The sequence below is a fragment of the Anopheles moucheti genome, chromosome X (genome assembly GCF_943734755.1).
Source record: "Anopheles moucheti chromosome X, idAnoMoucSN_F20_07, whole genome shotgun sequence".
NCBI lineage: Eukaryota > Metazoa > Arthropoda > Insecta > Diptera > Culicidae > Anopheles > Anopheles moucheti.
Window position 1 is genome coordinate 1,773,119 of NC_069142.1, and position 18,718 is coordinate 1,791,836.

Below are 18,718 nucleotides of genomic sequence, written 5' to 3' on the forward strand. Positions count from 1 at the left end.
ATTGGTTGTGTAGGTTGTTTCGTTTTAGACATTGCGGGGGGGAGGGAAAATCGAAAATCGGCTCAAAGTACTGCTTGTCTGGAAATCTAACAAATTCAACGATGTGGGCCTTTATTGCTTTTTTTTTGTTTGTTTTCGTACGTGTTTAGCGAATTCGCGCGTCCTCTATCGCTTTTCAGTGCGCTACCAGTGATAAGATACGATGTTGTTTTTTTTTTGGGGGGGTTTTGTTTTTACGTTTTACTCATATGTGTATAGTAGAAGCAGAACACAACGGTCACCAGCCGGGCAGGGGACCCATTAGAAATATTGGACGAGTTTAATATTTAATCGTGTTGTTAACGGGGAAGGAACGCCGCAGTCCCATACACTTCTCGCGATCGATAAACAGTGCGTCCACCTTCTGCTTCAGGTTGCTCTCGAGCTGCGACTTCGTGCGCAGCAGCTGCTGGTGCTGCGCCTCGGCTTCCTGCAGCTTGCGGTGTAGTGTCGCAACGGAGTCCTGAATCGTACAGACCTCCTCCACCAAACGCAGGTGAGCGTTGTCACTGTAACGATGTAAAGATTATTGCTGGTCCTTGCTTAGCGCGAGCTTCAGAGGAGTGCTGTGGAAGATACCTACCGACACATCTCGATACCGGGTCGGTGTGCACGCGCTTCCAGACGTGTTTGGGCGACCTTCATTGGGTTTGATTTGTCGTTAATTGCCTTCCGTAGCAGCTCGATGTGCTTCTCAACGTCAAATATTTCCTGTTGGGTCTAAAAAATTTGAAACCAAACACCCGGTGCGGGCAATTGAACGTCGTGCGGAATGTACGGAATTGTGGGCGGGGTGACTTACCTTGTGCAGATGTAATTGCATCTTGCTCTTCGCTTCCAGCATCTCGGAGGCGCGATTATTGAATGCGTTGTTTGTGTTGCTCCAACAGTCCCATACGGAGGTGGCAACAGCGTTGATAAGTGATTCCGCATCGCTGCGCAGTTGACAGGATTTCGATCTTTCCGAGTGTGAGCTTGTTGAAGATTGCAGAAGGTGAGCATTATTACCCTGAAGATACACCACTAGGTGTTATGGTAGTTTGTTTGCCTTACTTGTTGATCCGTGTACTACTGGAACCAGACCACGTGCCTGGTGTACTAACGGTTGGGTCGTACTTCTCGATTCCACCGTAGTAGTTAATGCCTCGGCTATAATTGTTGAGCTATTTGGAGATGGAGATGAAGATGGAGACGTTAAGCTCGTGTGAATATTATTCTTCGACTTTCGACTGCCCTCCCCCTGTATACCTGATGACAGATGGAGTCGATACCGAGTGCCGACTCCTTATGGCTGATGTCATCCTCCAGCGAGTGCTGCGCGGCCCGACAGTCCGCCAGCTGCTTCGTGATCTTCGCCAACAGCTGTGAAAGCTTCTCCTGGCTCGCGCGCAAATTATCCACCTCCACCAGAAGGCTCTTCTCGACGTGATCGTGCACCAGCTCGATGCCCTTGCGCGACTCCCGGTGGTACAGACACTCCTGGGCGATGTGGAGCGGCGGTTCCAGATCCTGCAGTGCCTTCTGCACGTTCCGCTTCGTATCGGTCAGCTGGGCCGATTCGGCAATCAGCTTCTCCAGCTCGGTCGTTAGCTCGTTCCGCCAGAAGGTGATGTCGGTGATGCGCTCACCCAGCCGCCGTGCCGCATCGCGTTGACCCTGGGACGTTTTTTCGTCCGTTTCGCGCATCAACCGTACCGCCTCGGAGCGTACCTTCTCCGAGTAGTTACGGTTCTTGTCCGCGTCCGCGTACGTACACACGTTCGAAGTGGTCCACTCGTTGGGTGTGTAGCGCGTGTACAGGGCGGCCCGTGCGGCATGCTGTGGGTTGCGCTCGAACCCGGTTACGAGGTTCGGGAAGGTGACCGGATCGGAACACATCGCGGACGGTGAGTAGGACGATGCCACCAGCTGGTTGGTGATCGGTTGCTCATGCAGCGGCGTCACTTCAACCGCTTCGTACCCCATCGTGGGGCGCCACGGATGCGAACGTGGCGTTTGATAGAACGTACCGGTCTTTGCCGGTGGTCCGGAAATTTGCTCCATGTTATGCGTTGCGTGTGTCGTCGAACTCCAGGGCTTGAGGCCGTACAAAAAGGTAACAGCAAAAGTGAGACAATGTTAACAGGGAGATGTATCGATTGCAGATGATATAATACTTCAAGGTCTTTATTATGTCTTTAGAACTTTCAGGTGTTAGAACTTCAAGATAAGGATATATTCGAGAGAGATAGTTCGATATATACATATAGTACTACAAGGGCGTTTATGTATGAAGGAACACAAAAAATGTTAAGGTTCTTCGAGACCTCCAGTATTATTACCTCAGAACTTCAAGGTTTCAACATATTTGAGAGAGATACACGGGAAGGAGGTGGGATACAAGAGATCTTCTTATTCTAATGTACTGAATGTACTGAAATATAGAAGCGGAAGATGTATGGAAGATTTAAGTTGTTTATGTATGGTTGATGAAAAAAAATGATAAGGTTATTCAAGACCTCCAGTAATATTACTTCAAAACTTCAAGATTTCAATATATTTGAGAGAGATACAAGGGAAGGAGACAAGGAATCTTCCATTTTTCTAATGCACTGAATGTACTGAGGTATAGAAGCGAAAGATGTAAGTCACAGGTAGTGCATCTTTTTAAAAAATTCCAATCGCACAGCGGGTCAACTTCGTTCCAGAATTAAATAATCTTCTGGAATTTATGAAAACTAATGACCAAATTAGTCTGTTCTTTTTTATTGGCCTAAAATTGGTTGCTTGAGTGACTTGACTTTTAAACTCCAAACAGTGAGTATATTCCTGGACTTCTGAGTGACTTAGACAGGTACCAAGTTTCAGTAGCACGGGACGGTACTTCTTGCTGGAAGAAGCTATATTATGGTAATTAAAAATAGTCCACGAATAGCTCTGCGTGTTTTGGTTCAATAAAAATAGAATACTGAATGCTTGTTTTGTTAATCAATACAGGCTATCGAAAGCATTTGTCTCTACCACTGGTGCGAGAAGCTTCAATTGGCGCTTAATCAAAAATAGACTTTCAAAACAAAATAACGATGAAGCACCAAGGTGAGCTGGAGCCGTAGGGTAAACAAGCGATACAAGAAATCACCCTAACTCGTGTAAAAATGACCATGTTTAGACGAGTATTTCCTAAACAAAAAACTGAAAGAAGTGAGCGCATGAGGGGGAGGGTGGAAAATATGACCCCATTTTCATAATTGGAGCAACTACTGTCATGGCGGCCTGTCAGGTTCCGTTGACGGCTGCTTGACGTTACCATGGCAGCCGGTTTGATCGTTGACGGTGCCGCAATACTCCCACCCGTCGACTATTTGCCATCGACAAATCGGACCAGCTCTCCCATGCCAGTGTTTAGAGCAAGCAGAGGGCCAAGACATTCCAACGATTCTCAACGAGAGGTAACAAACCGTTTGGTGTGCTGTAATCCGCTTGGAAGTCATTGTAATCCTTGAATCTTTTGGGGCGATTCTTTAATAAGCGCGTCTTGATTGCGGATCTCGTTTGCGTTGAGTGTTGTTACGATGGAGGAGGTGGGTTTTAATTTTTTGGTGCAAAAAATGCACGCTTTAATTACTTGCACTTCGTAGGCCATGGTTGATGGCAGCCGTACATCGAAGAATGATCTCACGCCCGACGGTTGCTGAATGTGGCAGTGGTGGTAGCACACGCGTTACACGTTAACACAGTCGCATACTCAGCAGGATGGATATTATAATGTAAATGTTATCGCAACGGTAAGGGCTGGCCGTATCTCTGACGGAGTCCATTAGCGTCTTGGATGCAGCATCTGCCACACTTTGGGGAGTAATTGTACGCATATAGCAAACGGTTTGTACACGTCACTGCTCGCCACAACACATGTTTCTTGCTATTATGACATCTTGCCACGCACTACCAAAAACCCACTGGGATAGGCGTCACAAAGCCCACAGAACCCGGAGCAGACACACACATATGTATACACAGAGATCGTCACGTCACGCGAGTACCGACTGGTTGGCCTCCTGCATTCGCCAACGGGCAATCGCCGAATGAGCTGCCTCCGGGCCGAGGCGGACCCATTTCTAGCGTACTTTGCGGTGCCTCGTCTTACACCTTCCACTCGTAGCCCTCCCTATACACACGGCCCATCAACTGGAAGACTGTCTATTTATTGCACTGCTCGGACGGCTCGTTATGCCTCGCCTTGTTTTGTGACTCCCTGGTGGGTTTGCGAATTCGGTGTGTGTGTTGGCCCCCGAACGGGAGGAGAAACAAAAAACCCCCCGAGAAAATAACAGGAGAACCACGTAATCGATCCGCCATTCCGATGGATTGAGTTGAGTTCTCGTGGCTCCGGTGGGCAGAACATGGCAAGGCCTCCATGGGCTGATTTATGGATATTCGTACTACCCCCATTTATGAGCCGTGGATGTTAGCAGCCAACGAGCGGGCAACTTCCGATGTATAGTTTATGATTGTATCGTATTGTTTCCAGTGCGTTGTTTCGCTCCCTCGCAAGTGGAGCCAGTCGCCCCTCCCCCCCCAACCTGAGCTGCCCCCAAAAATGTGCAGATACGGACGGACGGCATGGAGCACGGTGTTGACCTAAACAGAACGCGCCTGGAAATCAACAACAAAAATAATAAAAAAGCCACCCCTCGCCCCCCCCTCCCCCATCCAATGTCCACGGTCGGCTCGATTCGCGTTGCTTTCGGTTTGTATAATCCATACTGTCAGGGAAATCACAATTTTTGGGCAAAAGTTGACTCCTCCTAGCCGGAAGTACACGGGCTCGTGAGCAGCAATTGGTGGGGTACAATTTTCTTATCCAAAATCCCCCCCCCCCCCCCAAAGCACAACTCAATACAGTGATCGAAGGGTGGGGTTTTTGGGAGGAAATGCGGGAGGATTTATTCAACGAGGCGAAACCATTGTCGTACCAACGGAACCGTTTTTCGTTTCCGCAAGCGCAATTTTGTTGTGGTGTCGTGAAGGCTATGAGCGTCTTGCTCTGGTTCCGGTGTGTGGGTTTGTAAGTTTTTGCAACAGTTATGCTGGACTGAGGCACCGTGTAAGCATTCCCCAGCATATTTCGTGCCTCCGTTTGTCATTTGTCGCACATCCTTGGGTAGTTGGTGGAGTTGCGCTGTTTGGTTGGGCTTTCATCTTTCATTTTTATAGTGGCGCAGCTCTTTGTGGGGTAGTGTTCATAGTCAATTCGTTCAAGGCTTTGGCAATGATTGGTGTTCGAACGTTCGAAAATTCGAAAAGAACGATGACTGGTGTGAACATTGAAGTAGCACAATTATAGTATTAGATCCGCAAATAAATAACGGCCGTTTTGAAATCGAAGGGACCACTATGGACTGTGGCGCGATTTTGACGTTAACAAACGTCATAAACTAAGTTCGGGAATGACATAATCAAACTGAGTAAACAGATTAGTGATTATTTCGTGCGAGTAAAAGTTCCTTGTTCTTAAAAATGTCTGATTTTTGCTGGATAAGTGCCCAATTGACCCAATTTCTACAAATAAAAATGCCACGAGTAAAAAAAAAACGACCGTTATTTATTTGCGCACCTAATATTAAAATATTTTATTATAAACAATGTTTTAGCACTTCACAGTAAAAAAAAATTTTATGTTTTATGTAAAATAAATAATGAAGTATTAATACTTAAACTTTCTGGACAAAAAAGAGCAATTTTTGGAGCTGATTGCTGAGCGATATTCAATAGAGGATCTTGGTTGTCAAATATAACAATCCGATCCCCGAGTTCCAGCTCACTTACAGCTCAAATATTTAATTATGACAATTCATCTCCTTGTATTGCACTTTTTTGGAAAACTTATCAAATATCTCTCAAGGTTCTCCGTGTGTGACGCATGTAAATTCACTCTCCCTCTCTAGGATATCAGCCGTTCTATAAAAGCTTGAAAGAGATTCTATAGAAGTCCCGAATGAGGTAACCCAAGTTCCATTGAGCTAGTTTGATATGTGGAGGTAAACAATAGAAGATACTATGATCTATAACGTTCGGCGTTCAATTGCAATATCAGCGTACCGAAGAGCACAAAAAAAGCAATAAGAAGCTCAGGTTCAGGTACCTTCAGTGTGCAATGAAGGTGTTCGTTATACGCCCGCGGTTCAAAGTGCGTGCTTTTTCCAGCCCGAACCTCTGAACGTTCCTCCCATCCGGCCTGGTTCGCCATGCACCAGCTTGAGCAGAGCTGGGAAAATTCACACCTTCAAAGTCGAACACCTTCGCACATCGGTGTGCTCGGTCACTTGGTTTTAATGTTGATTTTCCGGATCAGATAGGAAGACACGGTTAGTGTACGATATGGCATCGGGGCCAGGTCATCTTCATGGCGATACCATCATCGCTACGGTATCACTAGACACAAACACACACACACATACAGTGCCACAACTTACCAATGGTACGCTGGACTTCCGGCTGGAGTGCATGAACGTGTTGGCGTGCAGTGCCTGCGAGGATAGACATGACCCAGCCGTCGCGGCATCGTAGTCACTGGCTCCTTCCCAGCACAACATTCGGGACCGGGACAGCAGTGCGGGCGTACCGTAAAGTGATTGCAAACAGCGAACAGGTTCGGCACACACGGTCCGGTTGACTGTGGGTAAAAACAATTTCCCGAGCACATCAGGCTTACGCATCTTCATGATCGCCTGTCGCCAACCCCCCAAAACCAACCGATGCAACTGTCCCCAACCATTAGCTTACCGCAAACGTTTTTCACCAAAGATAAAAAAAAAACAAAAAAAAAAAAGAATACAGCATAACAACACCCACCACTAGAAACACTCGACCACCGTGGAGCTGATTAGATCGGGCATGCTTACGCCTTCGCTGCCATCACGGGAATATTTCGGGACCACTGGGTCTTAGGCGCTGTTTTCAAAGCGGAAGCGGTTAACTTCGGCTGGGCTTTCAACGAACGGTGCTACGCTTTACGAGTGAACCTTTCACATCCTCCCCCCCCCTTCCACCCAGGCCGCAATTGTTTCCCTTCGCCTCCTTCACCGGTGCTTCGGTGGTTTCCACGCCGTTTTTCCGCGCTTATGCGAAATAAGAGCACAATCGATGCGGCATGCAACCGAATCGAATCGGGTACAGGCCCGTATCGAAAACGAGGTCAACTACGACTAAACAACAATTTCGCCCTATCTATATCTTTACTCCCTTACCGTACAACAGCAACGGCGCTGGTGGGCGCTTCACTTTCTCGCACGTCGGTGAAATCGGCTTCACAAAGCGCGCTTTGTTTTGGCTTGGGTGCTTTTTTCACTTTTCATGTGTGCGAGCACTACCTGGACGGTCTGGGAGGTTATACTTGCAACAGGGACCCAAAACTATTTCGCCCCAAACTGTGAGGGAACTCTCGGAGGTACTGTGGATTAGTGCTGCTTGTGGGTTTAGGTTGCATATTTGCTCGGTAAGCGTTTTCAGACCCTTTTTTCCCCTACCGACGAAGACAAAACATTGACTTCCTGTCCGTGTACTGCAGGCAGCAGACATGAGAAAACAATTGCCAAACCTCGACACACCCACACACACACCGATTGTACAGGGGCGATAGGCAAATGAGCAGGTTGCTTGCGAAAGCTGAAAGCCCTATTAGGTACCGGCCCATTTGGGGACAATTTTCTGGATATCGTTGGCGAATATTTGACACAAAGCTGTCAGTTGTGCAAGTGGTTTTCAGGTACAGTCATTTCCCGAGTTACGCCACACTCGAGTTGAGCGAATTCGAGATACGCGAGTCTGCAAATTTTAACATTTTTTGCAATTTTGTCTGTAGAATTGGATTTTTCTTTAGTTTAATTTGAAATTTTCCTAAAAGTAAGTTACATTTTAATATTTCAAACATTAGCTTTGTTAAAAATATATTCTAATTGTCGAAAAAAAGTGTAAAAGAATCAATTATTAATGTGCTGCGTAACGGGAAAAGAAGAAATCGATCCCTGAATACTAATTATAAACGATATTATAAAGGGAATTTGAGTTACACGAATTTATCTGCATATGCATTATTCGCGTAACTCTGGAAAAGACTGTTTGTTTTTTTTTACATATTTTGTTGACTTTAGAATGTTTTCCTGGATGGTTAACAGTGTTTCTTATTTCTCTCTTCACTTCTATAGAATGTAAAGTGTTCGTGTTGTTTGATAAAATTACGCAAATATTTATTTTTTCTAAATTTAGAGTAATTTAACTCATTGTACGTGTGCTAAATCAACCTAGTTTGGAGCGGTTCGGTGGTGTATTCGTAGTGGCGCCGGTCTTCACACGACAGGACCGAGAAAAATCCGGTCCGGACTAAACCCCCGTAGCAACGATTGACTATCCGGCTACGTAGTATAAATAAGTTGAGGCCGTAGCCTGGCTGTTCTAACGAAACAAAATAAAAATCATAATAGTTTACTCTGCACCAAGTACTGGGCGCCTCCATCCATGTGCTGTTCTATGGGAATTACTCAATTACGTTTGTTAAGTTAAGTTTTGTTAAGTTTGTTGAGATAAGTTTTGTGAGTAAGGTGCTGATTTGAAAGGGATATCGTCGGTGGCAAATTTTGTACTATTTTGTGTGATAATAAGGTTATAAATGAACTATTATAATGTACATTTTCTGCGCAGAGGCTATTTTTGCAACGAGAGACCTTGCTTATCTGGCGCAACAACCGCATAGCGGGCTTGGCCTGCTCAGTCCATGTGAACGATCTAAAAGGAGTTTACGGGATAGGTCGTCCGGTGTCATTCTCACGACGTGACCAGCAAGAACCAGAGACTTCAAGCAACCAAATGACTTCCATATTTCCGAATGATTCTACCCTTTTGTGTGGTAAAGTTTTATCTCCACAGACGAATGATCCTTTTTAAATTGAAAGGAAATGGGTTTGAATCGATATGGATTATTAATTCGATTAATACCCCCACCTAATCCAATTGAAACGCCTACCAATACGTTCCATTCGCAGGTGTTAATCGGAATGATAAATTGCTTTACCGGCGGTATCGGCATTCATATTGATAGCGAAACATCTGCCGGGTATAATTATCTACTAACGAAGTCTGATGAATGCTCGATAGCTGGTGGTTGGGAGTGATGGAGAGCGAGAGAAGGACGAAAAAAATATCATCGCCCAGGTGTATCTGAAGTGGATTAATAGCAATGCTTTGCAAGTCAACCAGATTGCAGTAACTACGCGGTCCGATATATCCGACGGTTGTCTAGACGGTTTTTTTTCCAGAAACGGATCTCCGTTCGCATGTCTCTTTCATAGAGACATGGAGAGCATTTCCAAATCGTTCATCATATAAAGTTTGTTTCAATTTTAAATGAACATTTTTTTTGTTTTGGTTTTTTTTTTCATTGCTAATCAAGCTGAGAAAACATCAGGGAAAATATTTAATTATGCTACAAAGAAAATATTAAATATTACATGCTGACAATGAGGAATTAGTGATTTAAACAGTAAACCAATCCATCAAGTAAAGGGATAGAAAAGAAATATTTTAAAAATTCAGTGAAACAAACATTTCGTACTATAAATCGAATCACGTAATACGAACCATATGGTAGACCATTCAGGAGGAAGTAAAATGTTGAGTCTAGATATAAAATTAAAACACCCTCCAGAAGCCAAACTCCAACAATTAGTCGAGCACACTACACTGTAACACAGCGTCAGATAGGATGGATATAATAATAAAAGATGAGCAAAGTAGTAAAAAAAAGAATAAGAGGAAAAAGAAAACATCAACTTTGAATGGATTTCGGTAAAGTGAGCTGCTCATTCAACTGCAAATACTACTAACCGATTTCCGAGGTGGAGAGCGAAATAAAGCGGAATAAAAATTAAACTAGCCTAAAGGGCGCTCGGCTGTGGCGCTAAGCTGCATGCCGAACATTTTGGGTGGTTATGGCGGCGTTATGGTAAAGGCTTGAATGGTTGGAGGCAGGAAATACACCCCTACCGCTCCCTTTCCTTTACTGGTTTCCTTCATCCGATACCCACCGGCAACAAAGCGGTGGAGATTTATTTTCTGAAACAAATTTTTATTTTCCGCTCGCTAGTTTTTCCGCTTCGCCAAGCGCCATGCCATGCCATAATGAACAGGAAATGCAAGACAGCGAATGGCATGCAAAGACCGGGAGAGCAAAACAGAAAGAGAAAGATTGAAAACGAAACAAAAAAAAAACACCCAGAATCACCCCACAGATGCCCTCTGGCAGATTGGCTTTTGGTATGGCCGCTATGGCCGACTTCTCCGGCTTTTCAGCAATTGGTAAGTTGAAATTCCCAAGCCGGAATGGTCGCACTGGGGAGGAGCTGTTTTTTTTCACCCCCGAAAAGCTAACCATTTGCTGACTGATGGAGTAGCTATTGGAGAATAAAACCAAAGGAAGTATAAAAAAACACCCAGCAAAAAGGGGAACTAACCATCCCGGGTAGAGTGTTGCACGGTCGGATAGTACTAGGCAATTGTGTCCACGGCTCGTCGATGGGCACGATGCAGTTCCGTGCACAAATTGATGTTTCCCATGGTGGTAAAGAAAAAAGAAATAAATACGCGAAAACCGTCCATCGCCCATCGTGCCTCATGCATGCTTTGCAAACACGCCTACGGGCTGTCATTGTTGCTTCCATATGACTCCATCGTGGATAGCGTGCCCGGTGAGGTATCTTTGTTTCGGTACCGATACTGTCTTGTGCCGGAGTCGATATAACAGCAGGTGTACGGTGGATCCATCTCCAGCTGGGGAATTGTTGCTGTGGAGATGGTGAAATAATTTGCCTTGGCGGAACATTTCGCGTTGCATTGTCCGCTGGGAGCACATACCAGTCGCTGGAAGGTACTGATATAGATAGATGGAAAATAGTTATAGAGGTGAGATATTGACACGTGGGCGAACAGAACCACCTGTCTGCAAACCGTAATGGTTGACGGGTAGAACACCGCTTAGGTGTTACTGCCTTACAAGCGTACTGGATAACGTGTATGCTTTCTGCTCATTTATAACATACAATTGTTTTCGTTATTTAAAACCCAATTTTTTCCCTTATTCTTACAAATAAGCTCACATAAGGCATTTTCTGTTTAAGACTAACAGACCATGCTGTTGTTACATTGTCAACTGTTTTAGCTTATCTTTATCTTAATTACTGAACGTAATTGCTATATACCGATAAAATAGTACCGGCAGTCCCCGAGGTACGCTGTTATAGCGGATTGTTTCGGAGTTTCTTAATTGAGTAGTTTCTACTAATTATTTCCAATGTCGTGTTTTCCAAAAATAAACGCCAATTCTTCAAAACATAAGAAATCAAATATCATCAACATGCTGAGTAAGGTTTGGAGAATTGTGTTAAAAAAGGATACTAATTTGAGTACACAACCTTTTATAAATTATGTAATTACTGGAGCTGTAGTCTTAACCGAGTTGGCTATTTTACGACCAACCGTACAATTTACATGCTACGATAATTGGAGCGCATTCAATTTTCACCTGCTCAGCCTGCATCCTGCACCATGCGTGTGCTTTGTTTGAGACTTCTTTTCAAACACTCTACCATAATTAAATGTACACGGCGAGCTAGAACACTTCCCCCACCAGGATGGTAAATTCCTTTTGAATGCAAAATTTCAACAATGTTACACCAACTCTTTCAGTTTAATTGAATTAAGATGTTGGTACAGCACACTATTTTGCGGTGCAAGCTGCATGCGTAAAGAAGCCCCTCTGAGTTAGATAGAATACTGTCAACTGTTTATGGATGGAAATCGTCGCAGGTGTTAGCACTCATTCGAAGTTGCGAGTACGGGAGCTGCCTTTGCCTGATTCGATTGAAAACAGAACTTACCCTAAGGGGTGGAGATTTTTTTTTGCATGCCAAACAGTTAGTACACACGGATTGCATATATCCCAGCATATAACTCGACATTAGGGAGAGAACATTTGAATACCAACGGTGGAATAGTGTTTTAGATGTAGGTGGAAGCGATTTAACGGAAGCTGTTGCCGGAACCGCAAACCCCGACGAATTGTTGTGCCTCCCCCATTTCCCTTCCTCTCTTCCAGGCCACCCACTCTTGGGTGAGAACATCAGGAAGGGAAAAATATTGACCGAGCGAAAGAAAAGGTCGTGCTCAGCGAAGCAGCGAATGCGTACGTTCGGTGTGCGTTACGCGTGTTTCCTGAATTGCCTTGGAACTGACAGCTTCCAGCGCGCTTTCCCGCTACCCCACGACACACAAAAACCACGACACGGTGCAGGGAAAATTGGGAAAATTGTGATGAAATTTGTATTCACCCGGTAGCCCGGCTGATTGTGCTCGTCGATTGGCACCTTGGAGGATTCTAGCGTGCGGTTTCGCGCGGTTGTACGGTCGCGAGATTTTTGCCTCTCCCTCCACAGCACGCAAAATTCCACCGGCATTTGAGCGCTCGGGACATGGCGGTGGCGTGTGTGTGGTGTGTGTGTGGTGTGTGCTAACGGGAGCGCCAAAAACCAAAGCTACCTTCGCGTTTTAGGCAAAACGGTTAGCTTTTTAGCTGTGCAGCTCTTCAAAAGACATAAGCCCGCTAGATGCAGGCCGACGTCTTCCATTTGCTTCAGATCACCATCCACAACCCGGGCTCGCTTTTCCCTCCCCCTGAGGGCCAATCTCATGTCAGGCTGATGCCGCGATCGAGGCGAGATCGTATCAGTGGCTCGAGCAGTACAATTTCACCGAAGATACCCGTGCAGCCGTGAAAACCCGAGCGGTGCCGGAGTCAAAACTCCGCTCCGTTCTGTTGTAGTGTTCCAGTTCACTTCGCCTGAACACGGGTTTGTGCCCGACAAAAAGGCAAACCCCTCATGGACGTACGCTCGCATCGGAATCGGGTGTGCTTCCGCTTTTGCGGTGCCGAACAAGGGCAGAGCCTCCATCCCCCGGAGGAATCCCGGGGAGTTCACATCTCTCGGCCTTTTGTTGAGCGCCGTAGCAAGCGTTTTCCGGTTACCGAAGGGAATTATTAACGATAAGTAAAGCCTACAGGAAAATCTAATAATGTCTTGAAAATATCTTCAAACGTGATGAAACTGCTGATTTGCCCTTGCCGGTACGGCGCGGCTCCAAATCGTTTGCCTACCGTTTTGACAGCTTGACAGTGTGTGTGTGTGTGTGTGTGTGTGTGTGTGTGTGTGTGTGTGTGTGTGTGTACCGAACGATGGGGGTTTGTGGGTGTGGAAAGTCGTGACACTTCTCTGTGTACCGTCCCCCCTGGTATGGCGCTGACTGCTTGCCTGTCGCAGTACTACACACTGTTCTTTACCGTTCGCCTTAAACTCTGCTTGTTCTCTTCAGCGAACGACGACACAACAGTATCGTCATCTCTAGTGGTGCAGAATGGCAATTTCTTTAACCTCATAATTGAGCAATTCCCATTACGCTCGGTTGCAGATTGAACCGCACATCGTACACTGCCAGCAGTCGGGTAAAACGGGGGTAGGGGGAGGACCACAAAAATGGATGGCGCTAGACTCGTCGCAACCATTGCACCACAGCGGTACGAGGCCGAAAGGCTTTTCCCAGGGCATGTCGACGGGCTTCGGCTACGGTACGAGAATTAAGCAGCAGTACCGTTCCGATGCACTCTGCCAGTTTGCCGTGGTTAGCTCTGTTGCGTTCCGTGTTCCCGTGACGGGCCCCCCAATTCCGAGTGACAGGGTGTCATGAGCAGAGCCATCAATTTTGTAAATATGCCCCGGAGCTCCGTATCGTTCGCACAGTTAGCCAGTCAATAGGCCACTAATGAATTCCACTTAGCTGCCGGGGTACGAAACGGTTGCACATCTTCAGGCGCTTCAGGTGAGCGCGCCGATACGCCCACAAAATGGCCACCGGCGCCACGATGAGTGTGTGACGAATACATTTGACGGAAAATTGGCAAAATGGCTGCCGGACCAGCGATTTAGCGTTTTGCCTCTCAGGTTAATGGGGTTTTTGTCTTAGGAATTGTCTCATTCCGTGGCGATAGGTGTGCGCTTTCTCAAGAAAGTGGATTTTCCCTTCTGGACCGAGCCAAAGGGAAAATGCTTTTGTAAATCAAGCTGGCAGTTACAAATCGGCAAAGTCAGAACTCTAAGAGCTGTCGGATACACCACATGTAGAAATCGGAGGAAGGTACGCGTGTCGTTCGACGAGCAACCTCAGTTTGGTGGTTGGTTTGGTTTTGACGTTGGGCGATGCCCAGGATGCCCTTCGGGACACCACACCGAACGTCATTTCCGTTTGAGTTTTCCGGAGGTTGGGGATGTTTGAGGTTTTCCTGCGCTAGCGCAAGAAGCCAAAGTTGACAGCCGAGTATTACAATCTCGGTGTGTACTGTAATCATAGATAGCTTAAAATTACACACCAACTCCAAAGATATCCTTCCGCGTCCGGGACGGGAGTCCGGGAGTCAAAGACACTGTTTTATCTTCAGAATTTGAACCACCTCGCAACAGGCGGTGTGTGGACAGCCGAACGTAACGCTAGACCCGAGACTTTTATTTCAAAGAACAAAACCAAGCCCAACCGTCCTCGGTAGCAATGGTATGCTATCATTATCCCATTATTCCGGGTTTTAGAGATCGGGATTTGGCTGGGATAAAACTTTCCCACCGGTCGGTGTGGGACCGACCGGTCAAGCCGGAGCAGCGGTTTTCGCATTCGCCACCGTCTGGCGGTATTGTTTCGTACGTCCGGTCGCTGGTTCGGGGATGCCGGTAAGTATAAATGCGGACAAGCTTGTAATTGGCAAACGGGCGCTGGGCCGGCATGAGCTCGATTTACATCACCGCTACACGTTCGATAATGTTTGCACAACGAGAGTTTCCTGGCTGCGCCTGATGTTTGAAGCCGCACCAGTGTGTGGTCAGGAAGATATTTGAGCTGCGCCGTACGAAGGTTAGCATGCACTGTAGATGTAAACTTAATCAGTAACATAAACAAATACGATGCTTTAGAGCTTGGTTTCCAGCGGTTGTCCTTCAGTAGGTTTAAGTTAAGAGGGGCTGTAGATATGGTTAGATATTTATTGTGTCTTTTTGATTTAAAATGAAGATAGTGGCAATAGAGGGTATTTTATTGTAAAAAATACAAACTTATCATAAAATAGTAACAAACACTACTGCAGAGTTAGGCTGTGATGGCCATTCTTCAGTTTAAATATTAAACTAAAGGAATTGGAAGATTTTTCTCCATTTTTATATGTAGTGCTCAAATACCTTAAGATGTTCGAAAGAATGCGTTCCAAAATATTTGGTTGTAATAAAAAAAATGTGTGGCCCTTCTCCTAAGAACGAGACGACAGTACACAGCACAGCACACAAACCGACCCGTGCCATAAATCATCGAATAAATAAGTCAATTTATCGCGAGCGTCAGTGGCAAGCCATGATTTGACGAAAACCCTGCCCGACAGCTGGGTTGGAAGCATTTCCGACAGGCGGCAATCCATGGTGTGTCACGGCAACCGTTACCGGCAACCTGGCGAGATGCAACGTGACGGATGAGCATTTATCATAAAGTGAACCCGCGGAAAGATACATGGTGGAAAATTTTCGAGTCCATTTCCTTTTCTCCACACAAGGTCGCAGCCAATCGGTGTGCTGGAGGTGTACCTGGGAGATGCACGGGCAGCAGTATTGCGGGCGAGCTGCCAGGTAGGACTGTACGTTATCTCACAGCTGATAGAAATGGAATCGGATTTTCACCAAAATCGAAACGATTTGCATTTACTGGGCTGCTCATTTTCTTTTTTTTCCTTTTAAACCTTATCGGCTGCACTCGCGGGTAACGTATCGACCGTAGCGCAAGCGGAAATCAAACTGAAGCGCTGCATAATTTAAACTCTCGCCATGCCCGTTGCGGAAGAGGGCTTGAAGGCGCGCCGCGGAAAATGGTTGAAAATAGGAGTAAAATGAAACATTAAAAACCAAACTTCAGCCAATTGACATCACAAAAAGGAAACATTTGTTTGCTTATGCTGTGCAAAGTGGTGCAGCACGTGCAAGCAAAAACCGTCGCCAAAATGTTGGTGCATTATTTGAGCAGCGCCGACTGGTAGTGTGTCTGTGCGAAACTACTCGAGTGCACCTCATGATCGATGCGTGGTCGTAGGTAAGTGCATCGTTAATTTAAAAATAAAACGCACCAAAACATAATAAAAAAAATGTGTTGCATTAAAGCCATGGGCCATATATTGAGCGATGTATTTCAATGCTGGGCCAATTAATTGCTATGCGGCCTATTTCTTCGTTGTGTTTATTTTCCACTGTAAAGGATAAGTGAATTAAGGCTGCAGCTGAAGAAAAACCAAACAACAAAAAACGAAACTTAAATAACGCTAATGAATAACGCTGGGAATCAATATCAATGTTTATTTCACGATGAAATTATTTTCACAATGTGCAATGTGGAAAGTAGGATACGTACTATTATCGGTCGTGGTGAACGCATTCACAATGGGGCGGAAAAAAAGGAATTTTCTGGGCGAGCAGAAAGCAACCCGCTTTTATTGAGGTTGCATCAAAAGGGTAATTAACCATCACCAAGGATACAATTATCGTACCAAGATGAAGCGAATATATTTTTTAAACTTATTTATATTTCTGAATGATTAAGCTTGGGAAGCTAAATATATGTGAAATATATCATTAAAAATAGGAATACATAGATGTGCAGGAATTTTAGCAAATACCTAGAATATATTAAAGTTTGTTCGGGGATATTTTAGTCGTTGAACTGCTTGTCAAACTTTTCTAACATTTTATTTGCAGCAAAATTCCACAGCAGGTTTTCTATGAATACGTTATTTAAACTATCTTTACTGGAATGCAACATTATTTCCTTTTGTTTCAATTTCCATATAGGAACTTTATAGGACAAGTTAAAGACATGACAACTAAAATAATTTACTAGAAATAATTGCTGGATACTAACGAGTTACTTAAGAAAAGCGTAATATATACACGAAAAGTACAGGGTAAACTAACGAGAGAAGTTTAAGGATGTAGCCATTAAAAGGATACCGGATAGGATTCGCACATCGACTTAACATATGCAGCTTCGCTACAGAGAAAAGTGTTGAAGCGCACTTTTCCTAAGCACGGTATTGGATAAAATAATGAAATACTCTGCATCGCTTCCTAGCTCCGAAGCAAACGATTCAATGTCCAAATTTCCTGAAGGGGGTCTGGATCTTGGCTGCATCCTGCACTTGGTGCTCCGTATCCGAGGTGTACGTTAGAACAGTAGTGCCATGGATGTAAAGCGACTGTATTTCTCCAATCTCTCTCTCTCTCTCTCTCTCTCTCTCTCTCTCTCTTGCTCTCTCTCTCTCTCGCTCTTTCAGCGGCAATTTCATGCGCCCGAGGGATCATCATGTGTCAGGGCTAAGCAAACTGACGAAGCGAATCCCATCGGCAAGGGCACCGTCATAATCCATAAATTCTACACTGTAGCGCAGACGACATCTGAGCACAATTTATGGGGCCTCGTTGTCCACTGAGCCCTTCAGTAACGAGAGACACATTGGCACGGCATCCCCGGTACGTCAGCTTCACTGGCTGCGAATTGAATCCTTTTTTTTGCATTCGGTTTCCCGTTTCACTCAACCCTGTGCCGGATACTTCCAGTGGCATCGGCCGGAACCGGTGGTCTTGAAGAAAGAGTGGCCAAAACCTTTTCCCCCGGAAATGTCGGCACAGTGTCACGAACTCTGTGATTTCTAAGCCCAGAAGTAGGGGGTCACATTTGGTGCTGGACGTTGCGTCCCTTGGGGTAAGCTCTTCTGGTAAGTGTGGCGAATATTAACTGATTTGCAGTACGTCGACAGCTCGCCGACAGCCTCTTTTTACCAAAGGGGTATTTATGATACTCTTATGAGGTCTTATGAGTAAATAGTTTACATAACAATCCCAGCTATATTTAATAAATATATTATTACAACTCAATATACAGATAATCGTATTATTCAAATCTCAAAATTTAAAAATGGTAATTTAAAAATGTTGAAATTCAAATATGAGTTCATCACCTAATAAAGAAAATATTGAAATTTTGAGAAATTCAACATGATAAGACCCCTGGATATTGGAACTCAGAAGAACATTAAATCAATTTCTTGAAACTCCAATCGGAGTCCCGCATCTATTCCTTCGTGATTATTTGCTTCATCGGTGCATCGTACTCGGTGCATCGAGCGCGCATTGAACCACAATTCGTGGCCACAAAACTTCTTCAATCACCACCGGCCCATCTTTAATGAACGTCGTACTTTAACGAATAGTCGTCTAAACTTTGCCGACAAATTCTTCCAACTACGGACGCGAGCAACGCTAGCAAATGAGCAACTTTTCGCTTCGGTAAACAAACCAATCGATACATTGGTTAAAAACTCGACCGGAACTACCGACTCCGCTAGGTCCATCGAGCGTGTGTCGACACGCTCACACTAACACACACCCATATACTCACACATGCACACACGCACAGCCAGTAAAACTAAAGATAATGAAAGAGAAATTATAGTGTGACATGATAACTTTGGTGGAACTCCGACTACACTTCCTGTGCCGTGCTATCTGCAGTGCTAGAATAACTC

At 45.2% G+C, this 18,718-nt stretch overlaps 1 protein-coding gene across 3 annotated transcripts; it reads right to left on the reverse strand.

Moving 5' to 3' along the window:
• Positions 1-59: 59 nt before the first annotated feature.
• Positions 60-6,611, reverse strand: LOC128306894 (tektin-3-like). 3 transcript variants are annotated; one of them, XM_053044532.1, is made up of 6 exons: positions 6,492-6,611; positions 1,288-2,115; positions 1,093-1,202; positions 842-1,013; positions 623-759; positions 60-548 (listed from the first exon to the last, which is right to left on the reverse strand). In XM_053044532.1, exons 1-6 carry the CDS (start codon positions 6,609-6,611, stop codon positions 320-322), a joined length of 1,596 nt encoding a protein of 531 aa, XP_052900492.1. In that variant the 3' UTR covers positions 60-319. The 3 variants fall into 3 exon arrangements, with proteins under 3 accessions (XP_052900492.1, XP_052900493.1, XP_052900494.1); XM_053044533.1 differs by lacking the exon at positions 6,492-6,611 and adding an exon at positions 3,644-3,705; XM_053044534.1 differs by lacking the exon at positions 6,492-6,611 and adding an exon at positions 3,326-3,408.
• Between the last annotated feature and the right edge of the window lie 12,107 nt (positions 6,612-18,718).

Bases quoted from the DNA above. Each gene is read 5' to 3' on its own strand.
- LOC128306894 (XM_053044532.1), bottom strand. From the start codon at position 6,611: ATGTTGTGCTGGGAAGGAGCCAGTGACTACGATGCCGCGACGGCTGGG. The intron at 2,116-6,491 runs GTAAGTTGTGGC...TACGGCCTCAAG, and splicing joins GGAAGTCCAGCGTACCATTG to CCCTGGAGTTCGACGACACA. The intron at 760-841 runs GTAAGTCACCCC...CAAATTTTTTAG, and splicing joins TGCAATTACATCTGCACAAG to ACCCAACAGGAAATATTTGA.